Source organism: Malaya genurostris, chromosome 2 (genome assembly GCF_030247185.1).
Source record: "Malaya genurostris strain Urasoe2022 chromosome 2, Malgen_1.1, whole genome shotgun sequence".
NCBI classification, from domain to species: domain Eukaryota; kingdom Metazoa; phylum Arthropoda; class Insecta; order Diptera; family Culicidae; genus Malaya; species Malaya genurostris.
The window spans coordinates 342,645,493-342,669,339 of NC_080571.1; the positions used below are offsets into that span (position 1 = coordinate 342,645,493).

At 39.9% G+C, this 23,847-nt stretch overlaps 1 protein-coding gene across 13 annotated transcripts in view; it reads left to right on the top strand.

The window, feature by feature from the left end:
- LOC131431871 (voltage-dependent L-type calcium channel subunit beta-1) overlaps positions 1-23,847 on the top strand; it is a 478,431-nt gene that overhangs the window by 407,843 nt on the left and 46,741 nt on the right. For 9 of the 13 annotated variants that reach the window (XM_058597809.1, XM_058597812.1, XM_058597802.1 and 6 more), the window contains 2 exons: positions 15,604-15,720; positions 15,946-15,981. In XM_058597809.1, coding sequence (XP_058453792.1) covers positions 15,604-15,720; positions 15,946-15,981 — 153 coding nt within the window. The remainder of the gene's footprint in view (positions 1-15,603; positions 15,721-15,945; positions 15,982-23,847) is intronic. The other 4 variants (XM_058597807.1, XM_058597813.1, XM_058597810.1 and 1 more) reach the window with 1 other exon arrangement.

The following is a 23,847-nucleotide window of genomic DNA, read 5'->3' on the forward strand; positions in this document are numbered from 1 at the left end:
TCATTTAGGGGTTAGCCAAATTTTGTGCTAGGGCACATAACCGTTTTCATTATTTTTACGTTTCGTCTTTGACTCATCAGTGCAGAGCAGTTCAAATTGAACTGCTTAGTGCTAAACTCGGCAGTTCAATTTGAACCGCCAAGCAGACGTACTGCTTGGCGGTTCAAATTGAACTGCCGAGTTTAGCACTTCTAAAAGTGCACACACAGTGCTTGGCGGTTCAAATTGAACTGCCGAGCTTAGCACTAAGCAGTTCAATTTGAACTGCTCTGCACTGATGAGTCAAAGACGAAACGTAAAAATAATGAAAACGGTTATGTGCCCTAGCACAAAATTTGGCTAACCCCTAAATGACCATACCTGCATCGGCCAGAAATAGTCGAAAACACGTTTTCGTTCGGCACGTCAGAAAAGACATTGTACTTCGTTGCAAAACAAAAAGTGTTCTGTAAGTAGCAGAAACTTTACGTCTGCTTGGCGGTTCAAATTGAACTGCCGAGTTTAGCACTAAGCAGTTCAATTTGAACTGCTCTGCACTGATGAGTCAAAGACGAAACGTAAAAATAATGAATTAAATCTTGTTATTTAGGGCAAACATGTATATACTACGTTCACACCTGCAGAAAATAACATGTTTTGCCGATAGTAATATAAAGTTAAAACCGCACTATTCACACTAAGATTATGTTATACGAATGACATATTACTTGGTATTAAGTTCGTTTATAAACAAACTGCAAAAATTCACCAAAAAAATCAAAATAATCCAATTTAAGTGTGTATTTTTTCCAAATCACAAATCGGGAATTGTAGCTGAAGCTTTAAAGCTACCCAACGGTATAGTTAACCTGGTTAGAAATCTAGTTGTAACGAGTGTTTCCGGTTTAGCCCCCGTCTCTCCTACATAATCGTCGCGTCGCGAGAAGAGTAACAATAATTCAGTTGATAAGTTTCACGATCATTAAAAAAAACTACAGGACAGCAACATAAAGTGCTACTTGAGGCACATTCAAAACTATTCCAAATACGTATTCGAGGGTCAAGTAAAAGCTGTTCGAAGAATTCCAAAATAAAATATACACTTATGAAATAGGTTTTCGTATTTATGCTACTCAAAACTCCACAGGTACAGGTACTTCTCCTAGCTATGCAGCAAATGATCAAAAAAGTCATCTTTTAATTCAAAAACAAAAGTGGTTGTACCAGTCTGCGTTGCCAGGTCGTCTTCTACAGAAGTAGTAGAAAATGTCACCAAGAGGTGAGCAAAAAAAAGGGTCCCACGACAACGTTTTCTCATGTCTATTCAAGCTAAAAACCAAAATCGGTACTTATCTGTATGATTCGTGAGTTATCGGTATTTCGGGAGTACATATCTGTGTTGCGGTATGGACGGCAAAAATCTTTATAAATACCGAGAAATCGGTATACCTGGCAACGTTGGTACCAGTTTCCAGTTTTGTTTTATTATGATTACATGGCTACTTTGATGGAAAACTGCCGTTGTTGAACAGCTTGTCAATTGACATAGTCGTAAAGTGACGGAAAATGCTAGCAGGGTTGTGCTTTACAGACAATTAAATCTTGTTATTTAGGGAAAACATGTTTAAATGTGACGTTTCTGAATATGAAATAACGCAAAAGTAAAACATGTTATTTCGCTTAAAACATTAAATCAGAGTTAAAACTCGTTTTAACTCATGGTGTGAACAGAGTATAAATGTGACGTTTCTGTATATGAAATAACGCAAGAAACAGAGAATCTCCGTTCATCATTATGATCCATAAGATTTAATAATTATTTTTTAATCACTTGTCAGGCTCACCGAAATATGATTGCCACACCAGATATCTAGGGTATCAGTCCAAACAATCAGTTTAGTAATTCGTATGCTGGGGCCGTTACTATTTCAGCTGATTTTTTAGAATCCGAATCGTCCTGTAGGAATGACAGAAGAAGAAACAAGGATGTTCCTTGACTTCCGGCCAGGCCCGTACCCAGGATTTCGTTTCGGGAGGGGCCCAAAGATAAAAAATAACGTTACTGAAGATTGCTTATGTAGCTAATTCTCGGTGTGCCTTTTACGGGTGTTTTTAACACACACTTTAAACTTTTCCACTGGAACTGTTATTGTATTACATTATTGTCTGAGACCTTCTAAATAATTATATATCTGTTTTTGATTTCGGGAGGGGCCCGGGCCCCTTGGGTCCCCCCCAACTTTGTTAAAATCGGTTCAGCCATCTCTGAGAAAATTGAGCGCGTTCAAATATCTTCTAAAAGTGCACACACACATACACACACACACACACACACAGACATTTTCCGATCTCGTCGAACTGAGTCGAATGGTATATAACACTATGGGTCTCCGAGGCTCCGTTCGAAAGTCGGTTTTTCCAGCAATTCTAATACCTTTCTATAGAGAAAGGCAAAAAGCCTTCTCAGTCCACTTAGTGGAATTTTCATATATCTTGAAAAATCACCATAGAGGGGAGTACATGAAATTTTCGAAATCGAAAAAAAAATTTTGATGCGAAAAGGCTTAGAATTGCATGAAACGTCGAGATTTAGTGTCATCTGGAAAAAAAATTTTTTTGAAAAAGTCGACTTTTTGGGACTTAGAAAAAATATGAAAATTTTTCATAAAAAAGTTGATTTTTTCAAAAAAATTTTTTTTAAGATGACACTAAATTTCAATGTTTCATGCAGTTTTAAGGGTTTCGGCATCAAAAAAATTTCGATTTTGGAAATTTCATGTACTCCCCCCTATGGTGCTTTTTCAAGGTCGAAGATTGTCAAACCTTTACCACCGGGCAGCACCCCTTACGCATGTCCGATTTAGGTCAAATTTTGCATGAAGGCTTTTTTCGAGGTGCTTAAACTTTTGAGCACTAGAACTTAACGAAAATAGAGGTGATCCTAAAATTTTGGCACCCTTATATATATAAGAGCGGTAAAAATCAATGTGTTTTGTCGGTTACGTCACTTATACCATCATATATCTGGAACCAAAAGTCACAACCATTTGATCGTCGAACCTGATCAACGGCCCGACAGTAGCTTTCAAACGAGCCCAAGTTTGTTAAAATCGGATCAGCCATCTCTGAGAAAATTGAGCGCGTTCAAATACAACGCTTTTTGTCGGTTACGTCACTTATACAATCATATATCTGGAACCAAATATCACAACCATTTGATCTTCGAACTTGATCAATGATCCGATAGTAGCTTTCAAACGAGGCCAAGTTTGTTAAAATCGGTTCAGCCATCTCTGAGAAAATTGAGCGCGTTCAAATATCTTCGAAAAGTGCACACACACACACACAGACATTTTCCGATCTCGACGAACTGAGTCGAATGGTATATAACACTATGGGTCTCCGAGGCTCCGTTCGAAAGTCGTTTTTTCCAGCAATTCTAATACCTTTCTATAGAGAAAGGCAAAAATATAAAATGAAATACCGAACCGAAATTTGGCTAATCCCTAAATTACTAAACCGGCATCGGGCAGACATAAGTCGAAAACTCGTTTCCGTTCAACATGTTAATAAAGTGCACACCATTGCAAAACAAAAAGTGTTCTGCAAATAGCAGGAACTTTACGTCTGCTTAGCGGTTCGAATCGAACTGCGGAGTTTAGCATTTAGCAGTTTCATTAGAACTGCTTTGCACTGGTGAGTCAAAGACGATACGTAAAAAATGTTAAGAACGAAAATCTTGCTTTCTTAATAAAAATTTATAATAGGTAAAAAAAAGGGTTGAGGCAAATAGTATGTAAAATAGTGTTTGATATTTGAAAGGGCCCAAGGCCCCTCGAGACCCCCCCCCCCTCTCTCTGGTACGTGCCTGAATTTACGGTGACGGTCATTTTGATCATCAGTAGGTACTGATGCAGATAAGGTTTTTTTGTGCTGGATTCTATAAATATAGCCAATTCCAATGTCACTTCTGTGTGTCCACCAAGGCCAGAGCTACCGCGCGGGTTAAAAGCAAACAAAGTCGCGTCGAACCCAGTCGGTATTATTAGACGGAGTATTTTTTGTAAATATCGTCATCAATTGTTTACTTTTGGACTGGTGGACGGATATCAGCCATCCGTCTGGATAGTATAAATAGTCTGCCAACAGCTAATCATTACACGGCGTTGTTTTTTTTGCTTTATAAATAAATTGAAATAGTTTTGATCCTAACTTTGAAGATTTCTTGGTACTGCGTTTCACATAAAATTTTTTTGTACCGTCCGGGATCGAAAATTGAATACCGTTAAAATTGAAACAAGTTTATTTGGTCATCGACTCTCAAAATCTGTGAACCCGATAAACCCAATAAATTTATGTGAAATTTTTACACTAATCTCCCTGTATCTACTGAACCGGACCTTAAGACCTTTTATTTGAATGTTAGATGGAGGAAATCGGTTCAGCCAGCTACGAACAAAATGAGTAACACTATTTCAATTCCATCACATAAGGAGTGTATCGATAAGTAGTTAGCAACATTCAAACAATTATTACTCTGAAATGGCTCAATTTTTTGCAGCGTGTTTTGCGGTGACATGTTTGTTTTCATGTCAATAACAACTGCGCAATCGATTGGTTTCGGTACGGTTTATCGTTTCAATGATGAGTCGAATTGAAAGAAAATTCTGCACACTTGGTGCTCAGAAAGTGGTGTCACGTACAACGAAATTGCAAAACGGGTGAAAATGCACCACACCAGTGTCAAAAATATTATCGAGAAGTTCGGTAAGTCCCTTTCCATGAAGGATTTGCCCCGATCCGGTAGGAAAACGGGTCTCAGCCAGCCCGGCCGGGACCTAAAAGTGGTTGAGTACATCAGGAAAAACCCATCGGCGTCGACGCGGGATTTGGCCAAGCAGTTCAACACCAGCATCGGGATGATTCAACGGATCAAAGTTCGGAACTCCCTGAAAACGTACAAGAAACAGAAGGTGCCGAAAAAGTCCCTGGTACAGCAAGTTCACGCCAAAACAAGAGCGCGAAAACTGTATAACCGGATTCTACAGAATAAAGACGGATGCATCCTGATCGACGACGAAACCTACGCCAAGGAAGACCCTCAAGCGCTGCCCGGACCGCAATATTATACGAAATGGGTGTACCAGGACCTAGACGACGCTGACACCACGGTGGCGGTGGAAAAGTTTGGGCAGAAGGTGTTGGTCTGGCAAGCAATTTGTACTTGTGGTTCGCGGTCGTCGATTTTCTTCACGAAGGGCACAATTAACGCCAAGCTGTACGAGGAAGAATGTTTGAAGAAGAGAATGCTGCCACTGTACAGAAAGCATAAGGCTCCTCCTCTCTTCTGGCAGGATTTGGCTTCAGTCCACTACGCCAACTCCGTTCTACAGTGGTTGTCAAAAAATAATGTACAATTCGTGGAAAAGGACATCAACCCACCGAACTGCCCGGATCTTCGGCCAATTGGAAGGTATTGGGCAATTGTCAAGCGGGACTTTCGGAAGGAAGGTACAGAGTCCCAAAATATGCAGGAGTTCAAAAAAAAAACTGGACAGCTGCCACCAGGAAAGTCACAAAAGTAACTGTGCAGAATTTAATGAAGAATGTCAAGTCCAAAATGCGAGCGTTTCACAGAAACTAGGATTTTCTTAAATATAATCAGTGAAATGCATAAAAATGTAATTTTTCTTCAATATATCGAAAACTGATGAATGAAATAACCACAAATGACTTAAAATTACAGTTTTCTAAATATTTTGTATTTGAAGTGAAATCTCCTGACGAAAAATTGACACGTTTCATTTATTCTAGCCACCACAGTTCACTTTTAATATCAGTAAATCTATTATTAATGAACTTGTTGTATTAATTATTGTAATTTGTACCGTGTTTACTTCTACAGGCGAACATTTTTTACCGGGTCTGTGTGTGGGTTTGTGTGTTAAATGTGCCACTATCAGTGCATTAAAATATCATTTTCAATCGAATAATATAAGATGAAAATGAAATTTATGGCTACTGGCCGTCAGCATATTCCTACTAATTCATTTGACTTTTGCTGTCATTTTCAAGTGAAGCTCCTAGAATTCATCGTCAATGGAATAATCGTAGTCATTTGAAGTTTTGCTTGCTCAGTTTCAAGTGCCAAGTAGTCTGGCTGCTTCATTGTCTTCGCTCTTGGTAGTGAGCAAGTTCAAATAAATAGAATTATAAATGGAGTAAAGTATTAAAAATGAAAACTGAAGGAGGAAACTTTTAATTTATGTATATTCTGTAAATGATATTTCAGCTATCTAATTTGTCTTTCATCTATTATCTTGAACCAATTCGAATGTTTACATGTACCTCATTTGAAGGCCGCTCTTACACGATTGATAGAGATATTTTGTTACTTCTAGAGATCAACTGACGATGGTAGAGCTGAGCTTCGATTGGAAGAGAAACGAGTGAAGAACTGAATGCTGTCCGTTCGGTACGTCAGCGCACGTTGTGTGTGTGTCAGAGTGTGAAGTTTACTGCAGTAGAGTGACCGTCAATGTGTTCCACATTCAGTTTCAATTGAATTGAATGAAGTTTTACAGCACTGATGGGGTGCCTAGATTCGCTCTCTATAAGAATGGGTAGAACTTAATCGTGAATATCTCGAGTTGTGCCGAACGCAATAACATAATTATTTCTCCATGCCACCAATGATATGATCAGCAATTTATGATTGAATTTTCAACAATGTGAGATAACCATAAATAACTCAAATATTTAGTTTTCTGTTGGAAGCAATGAGGGAAAGTCATCTCGCTTGCTTGTCATTTTCGCACTCGGACGAGACGGTCCAAAAAAGGAGCAAAAGCAAACCTTGTAAAGCCTCGTTTGGATTGGAGATTTAGTACTTCAATTCAGTTCCATCCATACTTTAGTAGAGATGTATCATTACAATTCGGAAAGCGAAGCAGTAAAAGTTGCAAAATTTGGTAATATGGACGATTATAGATATTCGGAAGTGCAAAAGAAACAAGCCAGCTTTGTTCGCATTCACGTCCTCCAGTTATGACTCATACATAACACATCCGCATTTTTTTAATACGCACCGTATGTAGGATTTTTAGCTTTCTCTATACAAAGGTATTAGGATTGTTGGAAAAACGACTTTCGAATGAAGCCCATGCGACTCCATGGGCTCCATGTATGTATGTATGTGCATTTTTCGAAGATATTTTTAATTTTCTCAGCGATGGCTGAACCGATTTCAACAAGATTAGGCTCGTTGGAAAGCTACTATTGGGCTATTAATCACGTTCGAAGATTAAATAGCTGGCACATTCGGTTCCGAACATGTAATGGTATAAGTGACGTAAAAGAATAACTACATATTTTACATCGGCTGAATTTTCTCGAAGATGATTAAACAAATTTCAAGAAAACATAGGCTTATTAAAAGGCTAACAATGTCAATCAAATTTGAAAGAGTAAAGGTGAACATTTCCGTTTCGTTATCAAGATACAATGTTATATGTGACGTAACCGACAAATTACAGATAATAGAGATAAAAAACAAATCGATTTCGAAAGACGTAGACTCGTTTGAAAGCTAATATTAGGTCATTGGATAAGTTCACAATACTAATGGTCGAGGATGAAATCCTACAAGTGTTTTAATGAGACTATTTAAATGACAAGAGAAAGGTATTATCACACCACTAGGTGGATTAAAAAGCTTTTTGCCTTTCGTCATAGAAAGGTGTTATAATTGCTTTTCCGACTTTCGAACGGAACCTCGGAGACCCATAGTGTTATGTACTATTCGACTCAGCTCGATGAGATCGGAAAATGTTTGTGTGTGCACTTTTCGAAGATATGTTTACCGCTCAATTTTCTCAGAGATGGCTGAACAGATTTCAACAAACTCAGGCTCATTTAGAAGCTACTATCAGACCATTGATCGATGGGTCGAAGCTGAGGATAATTTGGTGGATTGTTATTCTCCTCAAGCAAAATTATACCCTTTTCCGCAAGCCAATCGAGCAAGTAATCTCTTCTGGAGACACTCAGATCGATAGATTTCTGCCTTTATAGTTCCGGTAGTGTAAAAAATGATAGTGGCCTTCAAACCACAGGAGCATATTGCTTGCCATACTAGTATCTTTCGACCGAATTTCTCCACTTGAATAGACCTGTCCGCATCGCTCACATCCTACAGCAAAGTATTGTGGACCTGGAAGGGTTTTTGAGTCCTTCTTTACATAAGTCTCATCATACCATCAAAACATTTGCATCCGAACACTGCAAAAGACGCGAATACAAATTTTGGGCTCATTCAGTAATAGCCGTTCAACCGAGAAGGTTGTGTATAGAAGCGTACAGTTTAACAACGCTGGTTAGTTTACACGCGTTAAATACGACAACGGTTGAACTACAGGTAGAGACCTGTTGGCAGCAGCCGTTAAAACGTATAGTCGTGCTGCATAAGAGAGCCCTAGTGCTGGGCCAAGCTGGTGAAGGAAACAACAAAGGGCGTTTCCCAAACTCTACCCAGGCCGCAATATACAGCCACAAGTGCTGAGCAGGAGAGTGCAAAGACACATCGAAGAGGAAGAGTGCAAAGGCACATAGAAGCAGGAGAGTGCAAAGGCACACCGGTGCGAAGGCACTTCGGTGCAGAAGCATATCGGTGCGGAGCACTAGGAAGAAGGAGACAAGACAACTCGGTCTTTCCACTGCCATACAACACGCAGGTATACACCGGTGACCTGCGCTGGTTACAGCTGGCGAAGACGAAAGTAAATCGGAATTCGAGTGGTGCTGGATGTCAGGTAGCAGTAGCATCACATCCAACAATCAGCAACCAACAAGAACATTTAGAGCAACGAGGATCTACACGGCAGTGCAACGGAGATAGACAACAATTTCAAGGTAGAAGTTTTTTCTTTTCCTTTTGATTGAGTACTGTGTAGTGTTGGTTTCAAATTTTATTTTAAAGTTTGGTTTAAAAATTTTAATGTAATGGATGAATCCATGGACGTAAATCCTAGCATGAATCCGATACCCACACGAACGAAAAAATATCAGGAGAGCTCTTCTGGGCCTTGGATAGTCTTTTTTAGACGTATATCAAAGCCATTAAACATTTTACAAATTAATAAAGGTTTGACATCACGATACTCTTCAATCAAAGAGATCATAAAAGTAAATAACGATAAAATTCGTGTTGTGGTAAATAATTTGAAACACGCGAATGATATTGTCTCTTCGGAACATTTCAATAAAGAGTATAAAGTTTACATACCCTCCAAAGATGTCGAAATTGACGGTGTTGTTACCGAAGCGAGTCTTTCGGTAGATGATTTACTCAAGCATGGTGTTGGTCGTTTCAAGAACTCTATGCTTGAGGGTGTGAAAATACTGGAGTGCAAACAACTGTACTCAGTAGTTCATGAAGAAGAAAAAAAAGTTTATCGCCCATCAGACTCGTTTCGAGTGACATTTGCCGGGTCTGCGTTGCCGTCCCATGTCTATGTCGATAAAATTCGCCTCCCTGTTCGGCTTTTTGTTCCAAATGTAATGAATTGTACGAACTGCAAAAAATTCGGCCACACAGCTACTTACTGTAGTAATAAACCAAAATGTATTAAGTGTGAAGGGCCTCATAAAGATAATGATTGCAACAAGGAAATTGAAAAATGTATTTATTGTGGGAATAGTCCTCATGATGATATTTCAGTATGCACTGCATTTAAAGTGCACAAAGACAAAATTAAGCTTTCTTTAAAAGCACGGTCTAAGCGCACATATGCAGAAATGCTTAAAACGGTCATTGATGTCCCCCCTTTGGAAACCGAAAACGGGTTTTCAAATCTAGAGGAACCAGAGGACTCTGACTCTGACGAAAATAGTGAAGGTAATTCGTTTATCACTACCCAAGGGTCAGTTAAGAGAAAGAAGTCTTCCTCCAAATTACCAAAAAAGACACCTAAAATTTCATCTTCAAAAAAAGATCCCCGTGTTAAACAAAAAAAGTCAAAACCAAAGACTGTGCCTCCTGGTTTGTCAAATTCACAAACCAATCCAGGATCTAGTACAGAAAAAGATAATAATCCAGTGGGCTCCATTTCACAGCCACCAACAGGATTACTGAAGTTTTCGGAAATTGTTGAATGGATTTTCTCAGCATTCAATATATCTGAACCCTTAAAGACCCTCATAATGGCATTCCTTCCAATAGCTAGAACCTTTTTGAAGCAGTTATCAGCTCAATGGCCAATTGTCTCAGGTTTTGTATCTTTTGATGGATAATTTATCACCCGTCGCAAATGATACAATCACTGTCCTGCAGTGGAATTGTCGAAGCATCATGCCAAAACTTGATTCATTTAAAATATTATTGCATAGTCAAAAATGTGATGTATTTGCTTTATGCGAAACATGGCTTACTTCAAACATAGCTTTAAATTTTAATGATTTTAACATTATACGTCTCGATAGAGACTCTCCGTATGGTGGAGTGCTTTTGGGAATTAAGAAATGCTATTCCTTTTATAGATTAAACATCCCTTCAACTTCTAGTATAGAAGTTGTTGCTTGCCAAATAAACATTAAAGGCAAAGATATTTGCATAGCTTCGGTTTATATTCCTCCAAAAGCACAAGTTGGACAGCAACAGCTTAATGAAATGGTTGAAGCCCTTCCTGCACCACGATTGATTCTGGGGGATTTAAATTCGCACGGTATTATGTGGGGTTCCGTTTACAATGATAACAGATCATTTTTAATACAAAACATTTGTGACAATTTTAACATGACCGTTTTAAATATGGGTAGCATGACACGGATCCCAAGACCTCCGGCACGCCCAAGTGCATTAGATCTATCTCTTTGCTCAACATCAATTCGACTAGATTGCACCTGGAAAATACTGCCTGATTTACACGGTAGCGATCATTTACCAATCATCATCTCAATTAGCAGTAGCAATTGCATTGCTACTTCAGCTAGTATTCCATATGATTTGACAAAAAATATCGACTGGATTAAATACCAAAGTAGGATCTCTAGTATTTTGAATTCAATGGAAGAGCTCCCTCCACTTGAAGAATATGACTTCCTCATTTGTTCGATTCTGGAGGCAGCAGAACAATCCCAAACTAAACGCTTTCCTGGGCCAACGACTAACAGAAGGCCTCCCAACCCCTGGTGGGACAAAGAGTGCTCAGAGGCTAAACTCGCAAAACAAAATGCTTGCAAGACGTTTCTAAAACGGGGAGGAGGAACTCCTCAGAATTTTGAAAAACTTATGGTTTTAGAAACCAAGTACAAGAGCATACTTCGAGCCAAAAAATGTAGCTATTGGAGACATTTTGTCGAAGGTTTGTCAAGAGATACCTCAATGAGCACTCTTTGGAACACGGCCAGACGAATGAGGAATCGTAACGTGGGCAATGAGAGTGATGAATACTCGAACCGATGGATATTTGACTTTGCTAGGAAAGTTTGCCCAGATTCTGTTCCTACGCAGAGCATTATACGGGAATCTCCTCCAAACAATGGTTTTATTAATAACCCATTTTCAATGATGGAATTTTCTATAGCACTCTTGGCTTGTAACAATAACGCTCCAGGGTTGGACAGAATTAAATTCAACTTGGTGAAGAATCTGCCCAACCTCGCAAAAAGACGTTTGTTGGAATTGTTCAACAAGTTTCTTGAGCAAAATATTGTTCCACCTGACTGGAGACAAGTGAAAGTTATCGCCATTCAAAAACCGGGGAAACCAGCTTCCAATCACAACTCATATAGACCCATTGCGATGTTGTCCTGCATCAGAAAATTGTTCGAAAAAATTATTCTACGACGTCTCGACACTTGGGTCGAGACGAACGGTTTGTTGTCAGATACTCAATTTGGCTTCCGAAGAAATAAAGGGACGAATGATTGCTATGCATTGCTTTCGTCTGACATCCAAATTGCCTTCGCTCAAAAACAACAAATGGCCTTTGTATTTTTAGACATTAAAGGAGCATTTGATTCAGTTTCCATTGATGTTCTTTCAGACAAGCTCCACCAACATGGACTTCCAGCGGTTATAAATAATTATTTGCACAACCTTTTGTCAGAGAAGTGCATGTATTTTTCACATGGCGATTTGGCAACATTCAGAATTAGCTACATGGGTCTCCCGCAAGGCTCATGCCTCAGTCCGCTCCTCTATAATTTTTACGTGAATGACATTGACAACTGTCTAGTATCCCCATGTACACTAAGACAATTGGCAGATGATGGCGTGGTTTCAGTTACTGGACCCAAAGCTATTGATCTGCATAAACCATTGCAAGATACCTTAGATAACTTGTCCGATTGGGCTGTTCATCTTGGTATCGAATTCTCTGCGGAGAAAACAGAGTTAGTCGTCTTTTCAAGAAAGCATGATCCCGCGCAGCTTCAGCTCCATATGATGGTAAGAATGATCCAACAGGTTTTAACTTTTAAATACCTCGGGGTGTGGTTCGATTCCAAATGCACGTGGGGAGGACACATTAGGTATCTGATAACGAAATGCCAACAAAGAGTAAATTTTCTTCGAACAATAACAGGATCTTGGTGGGGTGCTCATCCGGAAGATCTAATAAAATTGTATCAGACAACGATACTTTCAGTGATGGAATATGGATGCGTTTGCTTTCGTTCCGCTGCAAACTCTCATATTATCAAACTGGAGCGAATTCAGTATCGTTGTTTGCGAATTGCTTTAGGGTGCATGCATTCGACACATACAATGAGTCTTGAAGTTCTGGCGGGAGTTCTTCCATTAAAAGATCGATTTTGGGAGCTTTCATCACGCCTGCTAATAAGATGTGAGGTGCTGAATCCCATGGTAATTAATAATTTCGAACGACTAGTCGAGCTTCGATCTCAAACAAAATTCATGACAGTATATTTTAACCATATGTCACAGGAAATCAATCCTTCAAGATATATTCCTATCCGTGTCAGCCTCCTAAATATCCCTGACTCAACTTTATTTTTCGATACATCCATGCAGCGCGAAGTGCGTGGAATCCCGGATCATCTACGTTCGACGGAAATCCCAAAAATATTTTCAAGTAAGTTCAGGCATATTGACTCTGAGAAAATGTTTTACACGGACGGATCGCGAATTGAAGAAGCGACAGGGTTTGGTATGTTCAACAATAATGTTTCGGCCTCATTTAGGCTTCAAGAACCTGCATCTGTTTATATAGCAGAGCTAGCAGCAGTTCATTATAGTTTGAGTGTAATCGTCACATTAATTCCAAACCATTATTTCCTCTTCACAGATAGTCTGAGTGCAATTGAAGCCATTCGCTCAAACATGACTGGCAAGACTGAACCGTTTTTCCTGGGCAAAATAAAACAGTGCCTGAACGACATATTGAACAATAATTATCTAATCACTATAGTCTGGGTCCCGGCTCATTGCTCCATTCCTGGCAATGAAAGAGCCGATATTTTAGCCAAACGTGGTGCTATTGAGGGTGAAATTTATGAGAGACCAATTGCTTTCAACGAATTCTATAGCTCGTCTCGCCAAAGAACACTTGCCAGCTGGCAAGCTTCTTGGGATAAAGATGATCTGGGTCGGTGGATGCACTCAATTATTCCGAAAATATCGACAAAGGCATGGTTCAGGGGACTGGATGTGAGTAGAGATTTCATTCGTGTGATGTCCAGACTCATGTCCAATCACTACACGTTAGATGCACATCTCCTTCGAATTGGGCTCTCCGAGACTAATCATTGTGCTTGCGGAGAAGGTTATCGGGATATTGATCATGTCGTTTGGACATGCGTGGAGTATCGTGATGTCAGATCTCAACTAATAAATTCTTTGCGTACCCAAGGTAGACTATCCAATGTCCCAGTTCGAGACATTCTTGCTTGTCGTGACCTTTCATACATGAAACTTATTTATCATTTCATAAAGAAAACTGGAGTTTCAATTTAATAAAGGCCCCTTTCAAGACTTAGTTCTGATCCCAGCTGCGTCCATGAGTTCAACCAATAGCTAAATTAGAATAAAAATAATGTAATGATACAAACAAACTCGAAACAGTTTATGAAATTATTAACAAAATGTCTGAAAATAACAGCTTATTTTATAATTTATAGAAGTTAATCGTTTGGTTCAAATAATATTTCCGAGTAGATTTCATAATTAATGACGAGTTACCTAAGATGAGATTTAAGTAATAAGAGAATATGTTTTAATAAATGCAAAACGTTGTGACTATGTTAGAATTAAATTAGGATAAGAATATTATGTAAAAGTGATGCTACGGCGAAGAAAAACTTATGTAAACTGCCTTAAGAAATAAATGTATTTATGAAAAAAAAAAAACAAATTTTGGGCTCTTGTTGCTGTTAGCTTCTTCTGTTCTACACTTTGTTTCGAGATTTTCTGCTTCTTGTTGGTCTTCAGGTGATTTTGCCTCTTGATACGCTGGATCATTCCGACACTCGTTCCTGCTTTTTTGGCCAAATCACGTGTTGACATTGATTTGTTCTTCATGATTAGAGATACCACTTTCGGGTTGGATGAATAGTGTTCCCTAAACCTATTAATGATGGTTTCAACCCTGGCATGATGAATTCCAAACCGCTTCGCCGATTTTCGCATAATAATACCCTTCCCACTTAGCCATGTATCCAGAACGTTAATTTTCACTTCCTTTTCAATACGCGACATTTTGAAAACAAACGAAAGCTGACAGCCAAACGCACAGCATGCTGTGATCTGAGCATACAACACAAATGTATGTGGATAGCTTATTTTCGATACACTCTTTATGTGAAATTCACACCAAAGCAGAGTATCCAATTAAAAAATTTGGTAGCACAGAGTGATTCTTGATTTTCAAGCCAGAACAATTTAAAAACTTTCGTGCATAGTTGCTTGGGTTCTTACGTGCGTTTTTGAACTATTTCGCCGGTTTGGTGCAGAAACATATTCTGGTGATGTGAGTATTTTTGTTCTCTCATGCAACTATCGATAAAAATTGTATGCTTTTAATCCTTTTCGCTTACCCCAACGCCATGCCACAATCATTCATTCGTGCCTTCTTAGGTCGGTTTCGGGTGGAGTGGAACGTCTATGATTCATATCCCTTTTGGTTATATTGCAAGAGCATCCCCGTCGTTACCCAGTGTCCTGTGTGGTGGTTTTTTAGCAGACTGCATATTGCCCATGACAGGCTCTTTGGGTTTTCTGGTTTCATTATTGTTATTATGTAGGTTTTGTATATGCACATACAATGTTTTCCCGCAGTTCTGCGGATGGCGTGTAACCTAGATTAGCGAATTTGATACTGTTAGCTCTTTTGTTTAATGAAAAATCGTTGTTTTGATTTAATGCCTTTACGACAAAGAGAGAGAGAGTGAGAGTGAGTTTGCCTTGGGTTTCAGTTTTTGTATCCCAAATAAATACCAAACAAATGCAGATTAATGCCGTCATAGTAAATATCGATAGTGCTAGTGATGGGACTCTGCTTCCCTGGTAGATTCCTTGATTTGTTAATTTTAGCAGAATTTTCTCATTCAAGTTACAAAAATTAAATCACTAACATATTTTCTTTCCGGTTTTCCCTTTCAACGTAGGGTTCAGCGGATTCCAATTATTCTCAACCGTCATCCGATCTGTCGCTAGACGAGGAAAAAGAATCGCTTCGGCGAGAAAAGGAACGTCAGGCTTTAGGCCAGTTGGAAAAAGCAAGGGTGAGTATGCGCTAAATATCCCATCAATTCGGTTCCGTATAACCATGGACGGTTCGTGACAATAGTTTTAAAGCGGATCATTGCAATTTTACTTCAACGGCGACGACAGTTTCGGTTTGCATGTATAAAAAAAATCAATCAGTGAACAGCGCCTCAGCAGACAAGGCGCCTTTTGCGTCCGAGTGAGAAACTAATTTCAAACTCCTTTTTTCGAATTCCATGCAGGCCAATGAAACGGAGCCATTCAAGTTCGATTCGGAAGTAAGATTCGTTTTCTATTCAAATTGCTTTTTTAAGCAATTTTTGCCTATTTCATGAACGTGAACAATAATAGAAAGAGGAGCTCAAACTTACTTACTTGTTACTGTTTATCTCATTTGTTATACAAACTTTTCGCAAATTCTTCATATATTTTCCCAATGCACTCTTAAAATTTCCTTTTTCTCTTACTTTCTTTCTTCTATTACTTTTGTTTTAACTTCAATCTTTTATAATTTTGCACTGTTCAATACTTTATACTCTAATGTCTGTACTATATAATTATATCTACTACTCTCTGATTGTTATTTTTCTCAACCACTCGGCTTAGCTTTATCTGCAAATTTTTCTCTCTTTCTATTGTTAACTGCACTGGTAAAACGAAGCGATGGCTCATTCTGCCTATTGTTCAATTATTTTTTCGTCGAATTTTCGAAATGCAACCGTTTTTGAAAAAAAAGAGCATTTTATTTACAAATTAGGTTTGACACACTCAGAAACTTAATTTTGATATCAAATACCGTAGGATCAAATTTCTTGTTCCGAATAACTTAGCTTGTTTAGATAGAAAATTAGATTCAAATGAACAAACTGAACATTGTTACCGACTACCTTCTAACCAGTATCCGAATCGAATCGCTGATTTAACCACAGTGAGCTGACAATGACAATAGAAATGGGTCGATGCCTGTGTGTAATTGTGAATGTTGTTTGCGACATGAAACCACAACGTCGCAACTAAAAATCCACCGGTCCGAAACCAGTGTACATTAGGGTGCCTATATTCACGAGTCATCTCTTATTTCGTAAAACGGTAGTGCTCAGAAGTTTAACCACCTCCAAAAAAGTGAAAAATTTGAGTTAAATAGGATATCGATTTGTGGTTCCGCCCAGCTTAAAGTTTGAAAATCGAAAATCAAAAAAAAAATTTTAAGCACCTAAAGTGATTTTTCAAAATCGAAAATTTTCAAACTTTAACCAAGCATATCTAATTTAGCTCAAATTTTACATAGAAGTTTTTCTTTTTAAAGTGCTTAAAATTTTGAGCACTACCGCTTTACAAAATTAGACAGGACCACCAAATATTGGTACCCTTATATACATGCACTCTGCACTGCACACGGGATGTATCGGGGATTCATTTATCTCAAAACTTTTGCCTTTGATGGCAGAGCAGTTCTACGAAATGGAAATCGGTATAAACTTCGTTTTAATGTGTTTATAAATTGGTATTTATTCTTTATATTGCCTTGAATTTTCGTTACCAAATCTTGCCATGCCGGCGCATAATATTTGAACAAAAATTGTGATTTTTTGTAACCAAGCCTCGATTTCTGCGCCCACAAATTAGAATTCAGTGTCAAGAAATTAGCTTCAGAAGCTCGATGCCCAGACCTTAGAGTCTAGAGTCCATAATCCAGAGTCCAGATGTCAGATTCCAAAGTTCAGAACCTAGAGTAGAGATCCTAATGTCTGAAGCTCTGAACTCTGGCATCTCGACGGAGTCCAGAGAGCAGTACCCAGAGTTCTGAGTTCTGAGTTCAGAATCCAGAGTCCAGTGTGTTGAGTTCAGAGTTTGATTCGGGATTCCAGAGACCAGAAGACGAAAGACAGAAACCAGAATCCATAGTCCATACTCTAGAGTTCACAGTTCAAAATCCACAGTTCAAGATCCATAGTCTGAAGTCCAGATTCCAGTGTTCAGAATCCAGAGTCAATAGTTCAGAGATAAGGAATCGGAGTTCAGCTTTTAGAGTTGAAAGTCCAATGTCCAGAAGGTCTAAAGGAAAAAGCCTCCACAGTCCAAAGTACAGAATCCATAATTGACAATTCCGAACTCTGAGCTTGAAGCCCTGCGAACAGAAGGCAGAATCGTGAGCTCAATACTCAGACCCCAGAGTCTAAGATCTCGAGTCTAGGGACCAGAGTCGACAGTCCGCAATCTAGAATGTGAAGGTCAGAGAACAAAATTCTGAGTTAAACGTACAGCACCCAGAAAGCAAAATCTTGAGTAATGCCCTGATCCCAGAAACTACAGTCAAGAACCATGAGCTTATAGTTCAGCGTTCAGAGTCCGAGGTCCAGAGTTTATGGTCAATTCGGAATCCAGATTTCAGAGTCCACATTCAAAAGTCTAGAATCCAGTGTCCAGCATGTGGAGTTCAGCGTCTAGAACCTCGAGTCCACAAGGAAAAATTCAAAGTGCAAAGCCCGTAGTTCAGAGTTCAGAATACGAAGATACGAGTTCAGAGTCCAGAAGTTCAGTGAGAGTCTAATGTCTAGAATCAAGAGCTTCACATACGAAGCTAAAATTTAAAGTCCAGACTGTAAATTCTAGAGTCCTGAGTACACAGTCCAGGGTCTAGAATCCTCAATTTTAATTCACAGTTCAAAGCCGTGAGTCTACGGTTCATTGTCCATGATTAGTCAAGTTCATTGTCAAGAGCCCAGAATTCACGATCTCAAGTCCGGATTCCAGTATTCAGAGTCTACAATTCATACTCCAGTCTAGTCTAGAATCCAGAGTTCAGAGTCGAGATTCAAGAGTTCAGAATCCCAAGCCCAGAGCCAAGAGTCCAGAGCTAAGAGTCTAGAGTCCAAAGTCCAGAATCCAAAGTCCACATCCCAAAATTCACGATCCCAAGTCCGGATTCCAGTATTCAGAGTCTACAGTTTATACTTCAGAGTCCAAAATTCAGAGTTCAGAGTCCAAATTCCAGAGTTCAGAATTCAAAGTCCAGAGCCAAGAGTCCAAAGTCCTAAGTCTAGAGTTCGGACACCAGAGTCCAGAATCCAGAGTTCATAGTCCAGAGTCCACAGTCCAGAATCCAGAGTTCGGAGTTCAGAATGCAGAGTCCAGAGTCCAAAGTCTCAAGTTATAAAACCCAGAGTCTTAACTCCAGAATATAGAATCCAGAGTTCAAATTTTAGAGTTCAGAGTCCGGAGTCCAGAGTCTAGAGTCCAGAGTCGAAAGTCCATAGTCTAGAGCCCAGAGTCCGGATTCCGGAAACCGAAGTCCGGAGTGGGGAGTCCGGAGTCCAGAGTCCAGCGTTTAAAGTCTCAAGTTTTAAAACCCATTCCAGAATCCAGACTTCAGATACTAGAGTCCAGAGTCGAAAGTCCATAGTCTAGAGCCCAGAGTCCGGATTCCGGAAACCGAAGTCCGGAGTCGGGAGTCCGGAGTCCAGAGTCCAACGTTCAAAGTCTCAAGTTTTAAAACCCATTCCAAAATCCAGAGTTCAGATACTAGAGTCCAGAGTCGAAAGTCAAGTGTCCTGAGCCCATAGTCCAGAGTTTGGAATCCGTAGTATGGAGCCCAGAAACCGGAGTCCGGAGTGCAGAGTTCCGGATTCCGTATTCCGGAGTCCAGAGTCCGGATTCCAAAGTTCAGAGTACAGAGTCCAGAGTCCAGAACGCAGAGTCCAGAGTCCAAACTGTCAATTGCCAATACCCAGATTTTAAGGTCCAGAGGCCAGAATCCAGAGTTCAGATTCTAGAGTTCAGAATCCAGAATCCAGAGTGTATATTCCAGAGTTGAAGGTCCAGAATCAGAGTCCGGAGTTCAGAATCAAGCGTATAGAGTACACAGTCCAGAATCCAGAGTGAGTGCAGAGTTCAGAGTCCAGAATCCCGAATCCAGAGTCCAGAGTCTTGAGTCCATAGTTAGGAGTCCAGAGTGAAGATTTCAGAGTTCAGAAACCAGAGTTGAGAGTCCAAAGTCTGAAGTCCTAAACACAGAGTCTAAAGTCCAGAATCCAGACTTCAGAGTCCAGAGTCCAAAATCTAGATTAGAGAGTCGGAAATCCAGAGGCCCGAATCCAGAGTTCAGATTCTAGAGTCCACAGCCCCAAGTTCAGAGTCCAGAATCCAAAGCCCACAGCCCAGAATTCACGATCCCAAGTCCGGATTTCAGCATTCAGAATTTACAGTCCAGAGTCCACAAGCTAGATTCCATAGTCTAAAGTCCAGAGTCCAGAACCCAAAGTTCAGGGTCTGAAGTACATAGTCCAGAGTCAGGAGTCTTAAGTCTAGAGTTAAGAGTCCAGAGTACAGATTTCAAAGTGCAGTGTCCAGAGTTCAGAGTTTAAAGCCCAGAATCTAGATTCCAGAGTCTCAAATCCAGAGGCCCGAATCCTGAGTTCAGATTCTAGAGTACAGAGCCCCAAGTTCAGAGTCCAGAGTGCAGAGTTCAGATACAAAAGTACAGAGTTCAGAGATCAGAGTCCAGAGTGCAAAGTCCAGAATCCAGAGTCTAAAGTCTAGAGTCTAGATTCCAAAGTCCACAGCCCAGAATTCACGATTTCAAGTCCGGATTCCAGTATTCAGAGTCTACAGTTCATACTTCAGAGTCTAGAATCCAGAGTTCAGAGTCCAGATTCCAAAGTTCAGAATCCAAACTCCAGAGCCAAGAGTCCAGAGTCCCGAGTCTAGAGTTCAGACACCAGATTACAGAATCCAGAGTTAAGACTTCAGAGTCCAGAGTGCAGAGTCTAGAGTCTCGAATCCAGAGTCCTGAGTCTAGAGTGGCTAGAATCAAGAGTTCAGAGTCCAGAGTCCAGAGTCCTAAGTCTCAAGTCTCAAGTTCTAAAACCCAGCGTCTAAGGTCCAGAGTATAGTATCCAGAGTTTAGATTCCAGAATTCATAGTCCGGAGTCCTTAGTCTAGATTCCAGAGTCCGGATTCCGGAATCCGAAGTCTGGAATCCAAAGTCCAGATACAAGAGTACAGAGTTCAGCGATCAGAGTCCAGAGGGCAATGTTCAGAGTCTAGAGTCCAGAATCCAGAGTCCAGAGTTTGAAGTTCAGAATGCAGAGTCCAGAGTCCAAAGTCTCAGGTTCTAAAACCCAGAGTCTAAGGTCCAGAGTATAGAATCCAGAGTTTAGATTCTAGAGTTCATAATCCGGAGTTTTGAGTCTAAATTCCAGAGTCCGGATTCCGGAATCCGAAGTCTGGAGTCCAAAGTCCAGAGACCTGAGTCCAGAGTTCAAAGCACAAAGTCCAAAGTTCAAAGTACGTCCAGAGTTCAGAGTTCAGAATCCCGAATCCAGAGTCCAGAGTCCAAAGTTCAGAGTACAGAGTCCAGAGTCCAGAACGCAGAGTCCGGAGTCCAAACTGTCAATTTCCAATACCCAGAGTCTAAAGTCCAGAGTCCAGAATTCAGAGTTCAGATTCTAGAGTTCAGAATCCAGAGTGTAGAATCCAGAGTCGAAAGTCCATAATCCAGAGCCCACAGTCCAGAGTCTGGAATCCGGAGTCCGGAGTCCAGAGTCAAGCGTTCAGAGTACACAGTCCATAGTCCAGAGTGAGTCCAGAGTTCAGAGTCCAGAATCCCGAATCCAGAGTCCAGTGTTTTGAGTCCATAGTTAGGAGTCCAGAGTGAAGAATTCAGAGTTCAGAAACCAGAGTTGAGAGTCCAAAGTCTGAACTCCTAAACACAGAATCTAAAGTCCAGAATCCAGAGTTCAGGGTCCAGAGTCCAAAATCTAGATTCCTGAGTCTAAAATCCAGAGTCCCGAATCCAGAGTTCAGATTTTAGAGTGCAGACTCCAGGTACCAGAGTTCAGAGTTCAGAGATCAGAGTCCAGAGTGCAAAGTCCAGAATTCACAGTCTAAAGTCTAGAGTCTTGATTCCAAAGTTCAGAATCCAAAGTCCACAGCCCAGAATTCACGATCCCAAGTCCGGATTTCAGTATTCTGAGTCTACCGTCCGTAGTCGAGAGTACAGAGTCCAAAGTCTAAAGTTCTAAACCCAGAGTCCAGAATCCAGAGTTCAGATTCTAGAGTCCAGAGTCGGGTGTACAGAGACTAGATTCCAAAGTCCAGTGTCTACAGCCCAGAATGTACAATCCCATGTCCAGATTCCAGTATTCAGATCCTACAGTCCAGAGTCCAGAAGCTAGATTCCATAGTCTAAAGTCCAGAGTCCAGAACCCAAAGTTCAGGGTCTGGAGTACATAGTCCAGAATCCAGAGTCTTGAGTTCAGAGTTAAGAGTCCAGAGTACAGATTTCAAAGTGCAGAGTTCAGAGTTCAGAGTTCAGAGTCCAGAGCCCAGAATCCAGAGTCTAATATCTAGAATCTTGATTCCAAAGCTCAGAATCCAAACTCCACAGCCCAGAATTCACGATCCCAAGTCCGGATTCCTGTATTTAGAGTCTACAGTCCAGAGTCCAGAATCCAGAGCGCAGAACTCAGAGTACAGAATCTGGAATCCAGAGATTCCTGAGAGTGAATTACTAGTTTCCTGAGTGTCCAGAGTCCAGGACTTAGGTTCCAGATTCCAGAGTATAGATCTCAGTGTCCGGAGTGTGAAGTCCAGAAAGTCCGGAGTCCAGCGTTCAGAAACCTAACTGTTAACTAACTAACAATACAGAGCACTTAGTTCAATTTCCTCATTCCAAAGTCTGCAATCCATAGACAAAACCATTGGATGAATGAAGATTAATATTAAATTTCGAAAATAAAACTTCGTGGTAAAACCAGTGGCGTCTCGTCCCCATGTGCATCTTGTGCACTGCACAACTGGTCAAATTGAAGGAAATCACTTCATCCCCTTCCGCATTCAATTATTTTTTAGATTCACAATTTCTTCGCCGGAACAGCGTGCATTTACACAGATCTCATATACATCCAATTGAAAATTTCAAGTATATCTTGTTGCTGTGTTAGTGTCTTTTCTGTGCACATGAATTACTGCACAGATTCCAGAAGAAAAAGAATCACTCAATTCAGCTCCGAGATTTGTTGTTCTCTTTGGCACGTTAGGTTCTATGAGACCTTCAGGAAAGGCAGCAGTGGCTTATGCTTATGGCAGGTAAAAACAAAATGCTGCCTCAGTTACAACGTCAAAGCGGTTTTATTGATGTAGTAATTGACAGATTTGTTCGACGGAGAGAACCGAATTCTTCTATTATATTTATGATACGAAAAAAGTATAACAAAAATAATCCCATCCGAAAGTATATCGTCATTTCGTTGTATTGAAAACCACAAGCGAATATTCATTCCTCAATCTTTAGTTTTCACTTACAATTAATTGTTACATCTGATATCATACCACAAAAGTAGTGCATAACCCAAAAATTTTGTTACGAGACGCCACTGTTTACAACAGAAGCAAAATGAAACATATTAACTTGTGTTGAATTTGTAAAAGTGTTTTACCAATTGATTAACTTTGGGAAATAAACCTTATTTCTCAAAAAAAAAATATGAAAAATAAAAGTTCTTCACTTTAAACTCACTTTTATTTGTCTCAACCTTCAAACTTAATGACGGAGACGTAATATATCGGGCAAAAATCCCCAATCTGATAAAGAAAACAGCATTTTTTTTACAAATTTCGTTGTGTTCTTCTTGAAGGGCGTTCCAACACGTCTAAACCACTTTTACGCCATTATTTCTCGTTAAACTCAACAAACGGCTCAGTTTCGGCGATGATCAAATCATTCGATGTAAAAAACTTTCCACTCAGCATATTTTTTTTATCAATTTGAGTACTGATATATAGTCGCTAGAGCTCAAACTGGCGAATATGGTGGATGCGGAAGAAGAAGAAAAAAGCGGCACCTTCTCTGTAAACATGTTTTTTTTTTCATATTCAAGTTCTCATACAAAATTGTTAATACGCTTCCTTCAGATCGATCTCTACGGTATCAAAGCAAAGTCTTGGCATTACATTCCTTTTGTGGAATTTGGCCTTTCTGTTTGAACAGACTTCGCAACCGATTCTTAGTGTACAGAATCAGTGCATGGCTAGTACTATGGATCCTACTGACACTAAGAACCCTTCCAGGTCGGGGCTCAAACATACGACAACTGGCTTGTAAGACCAGCGTCCTATGCACTGAACCGCCAACCCGGGACGGT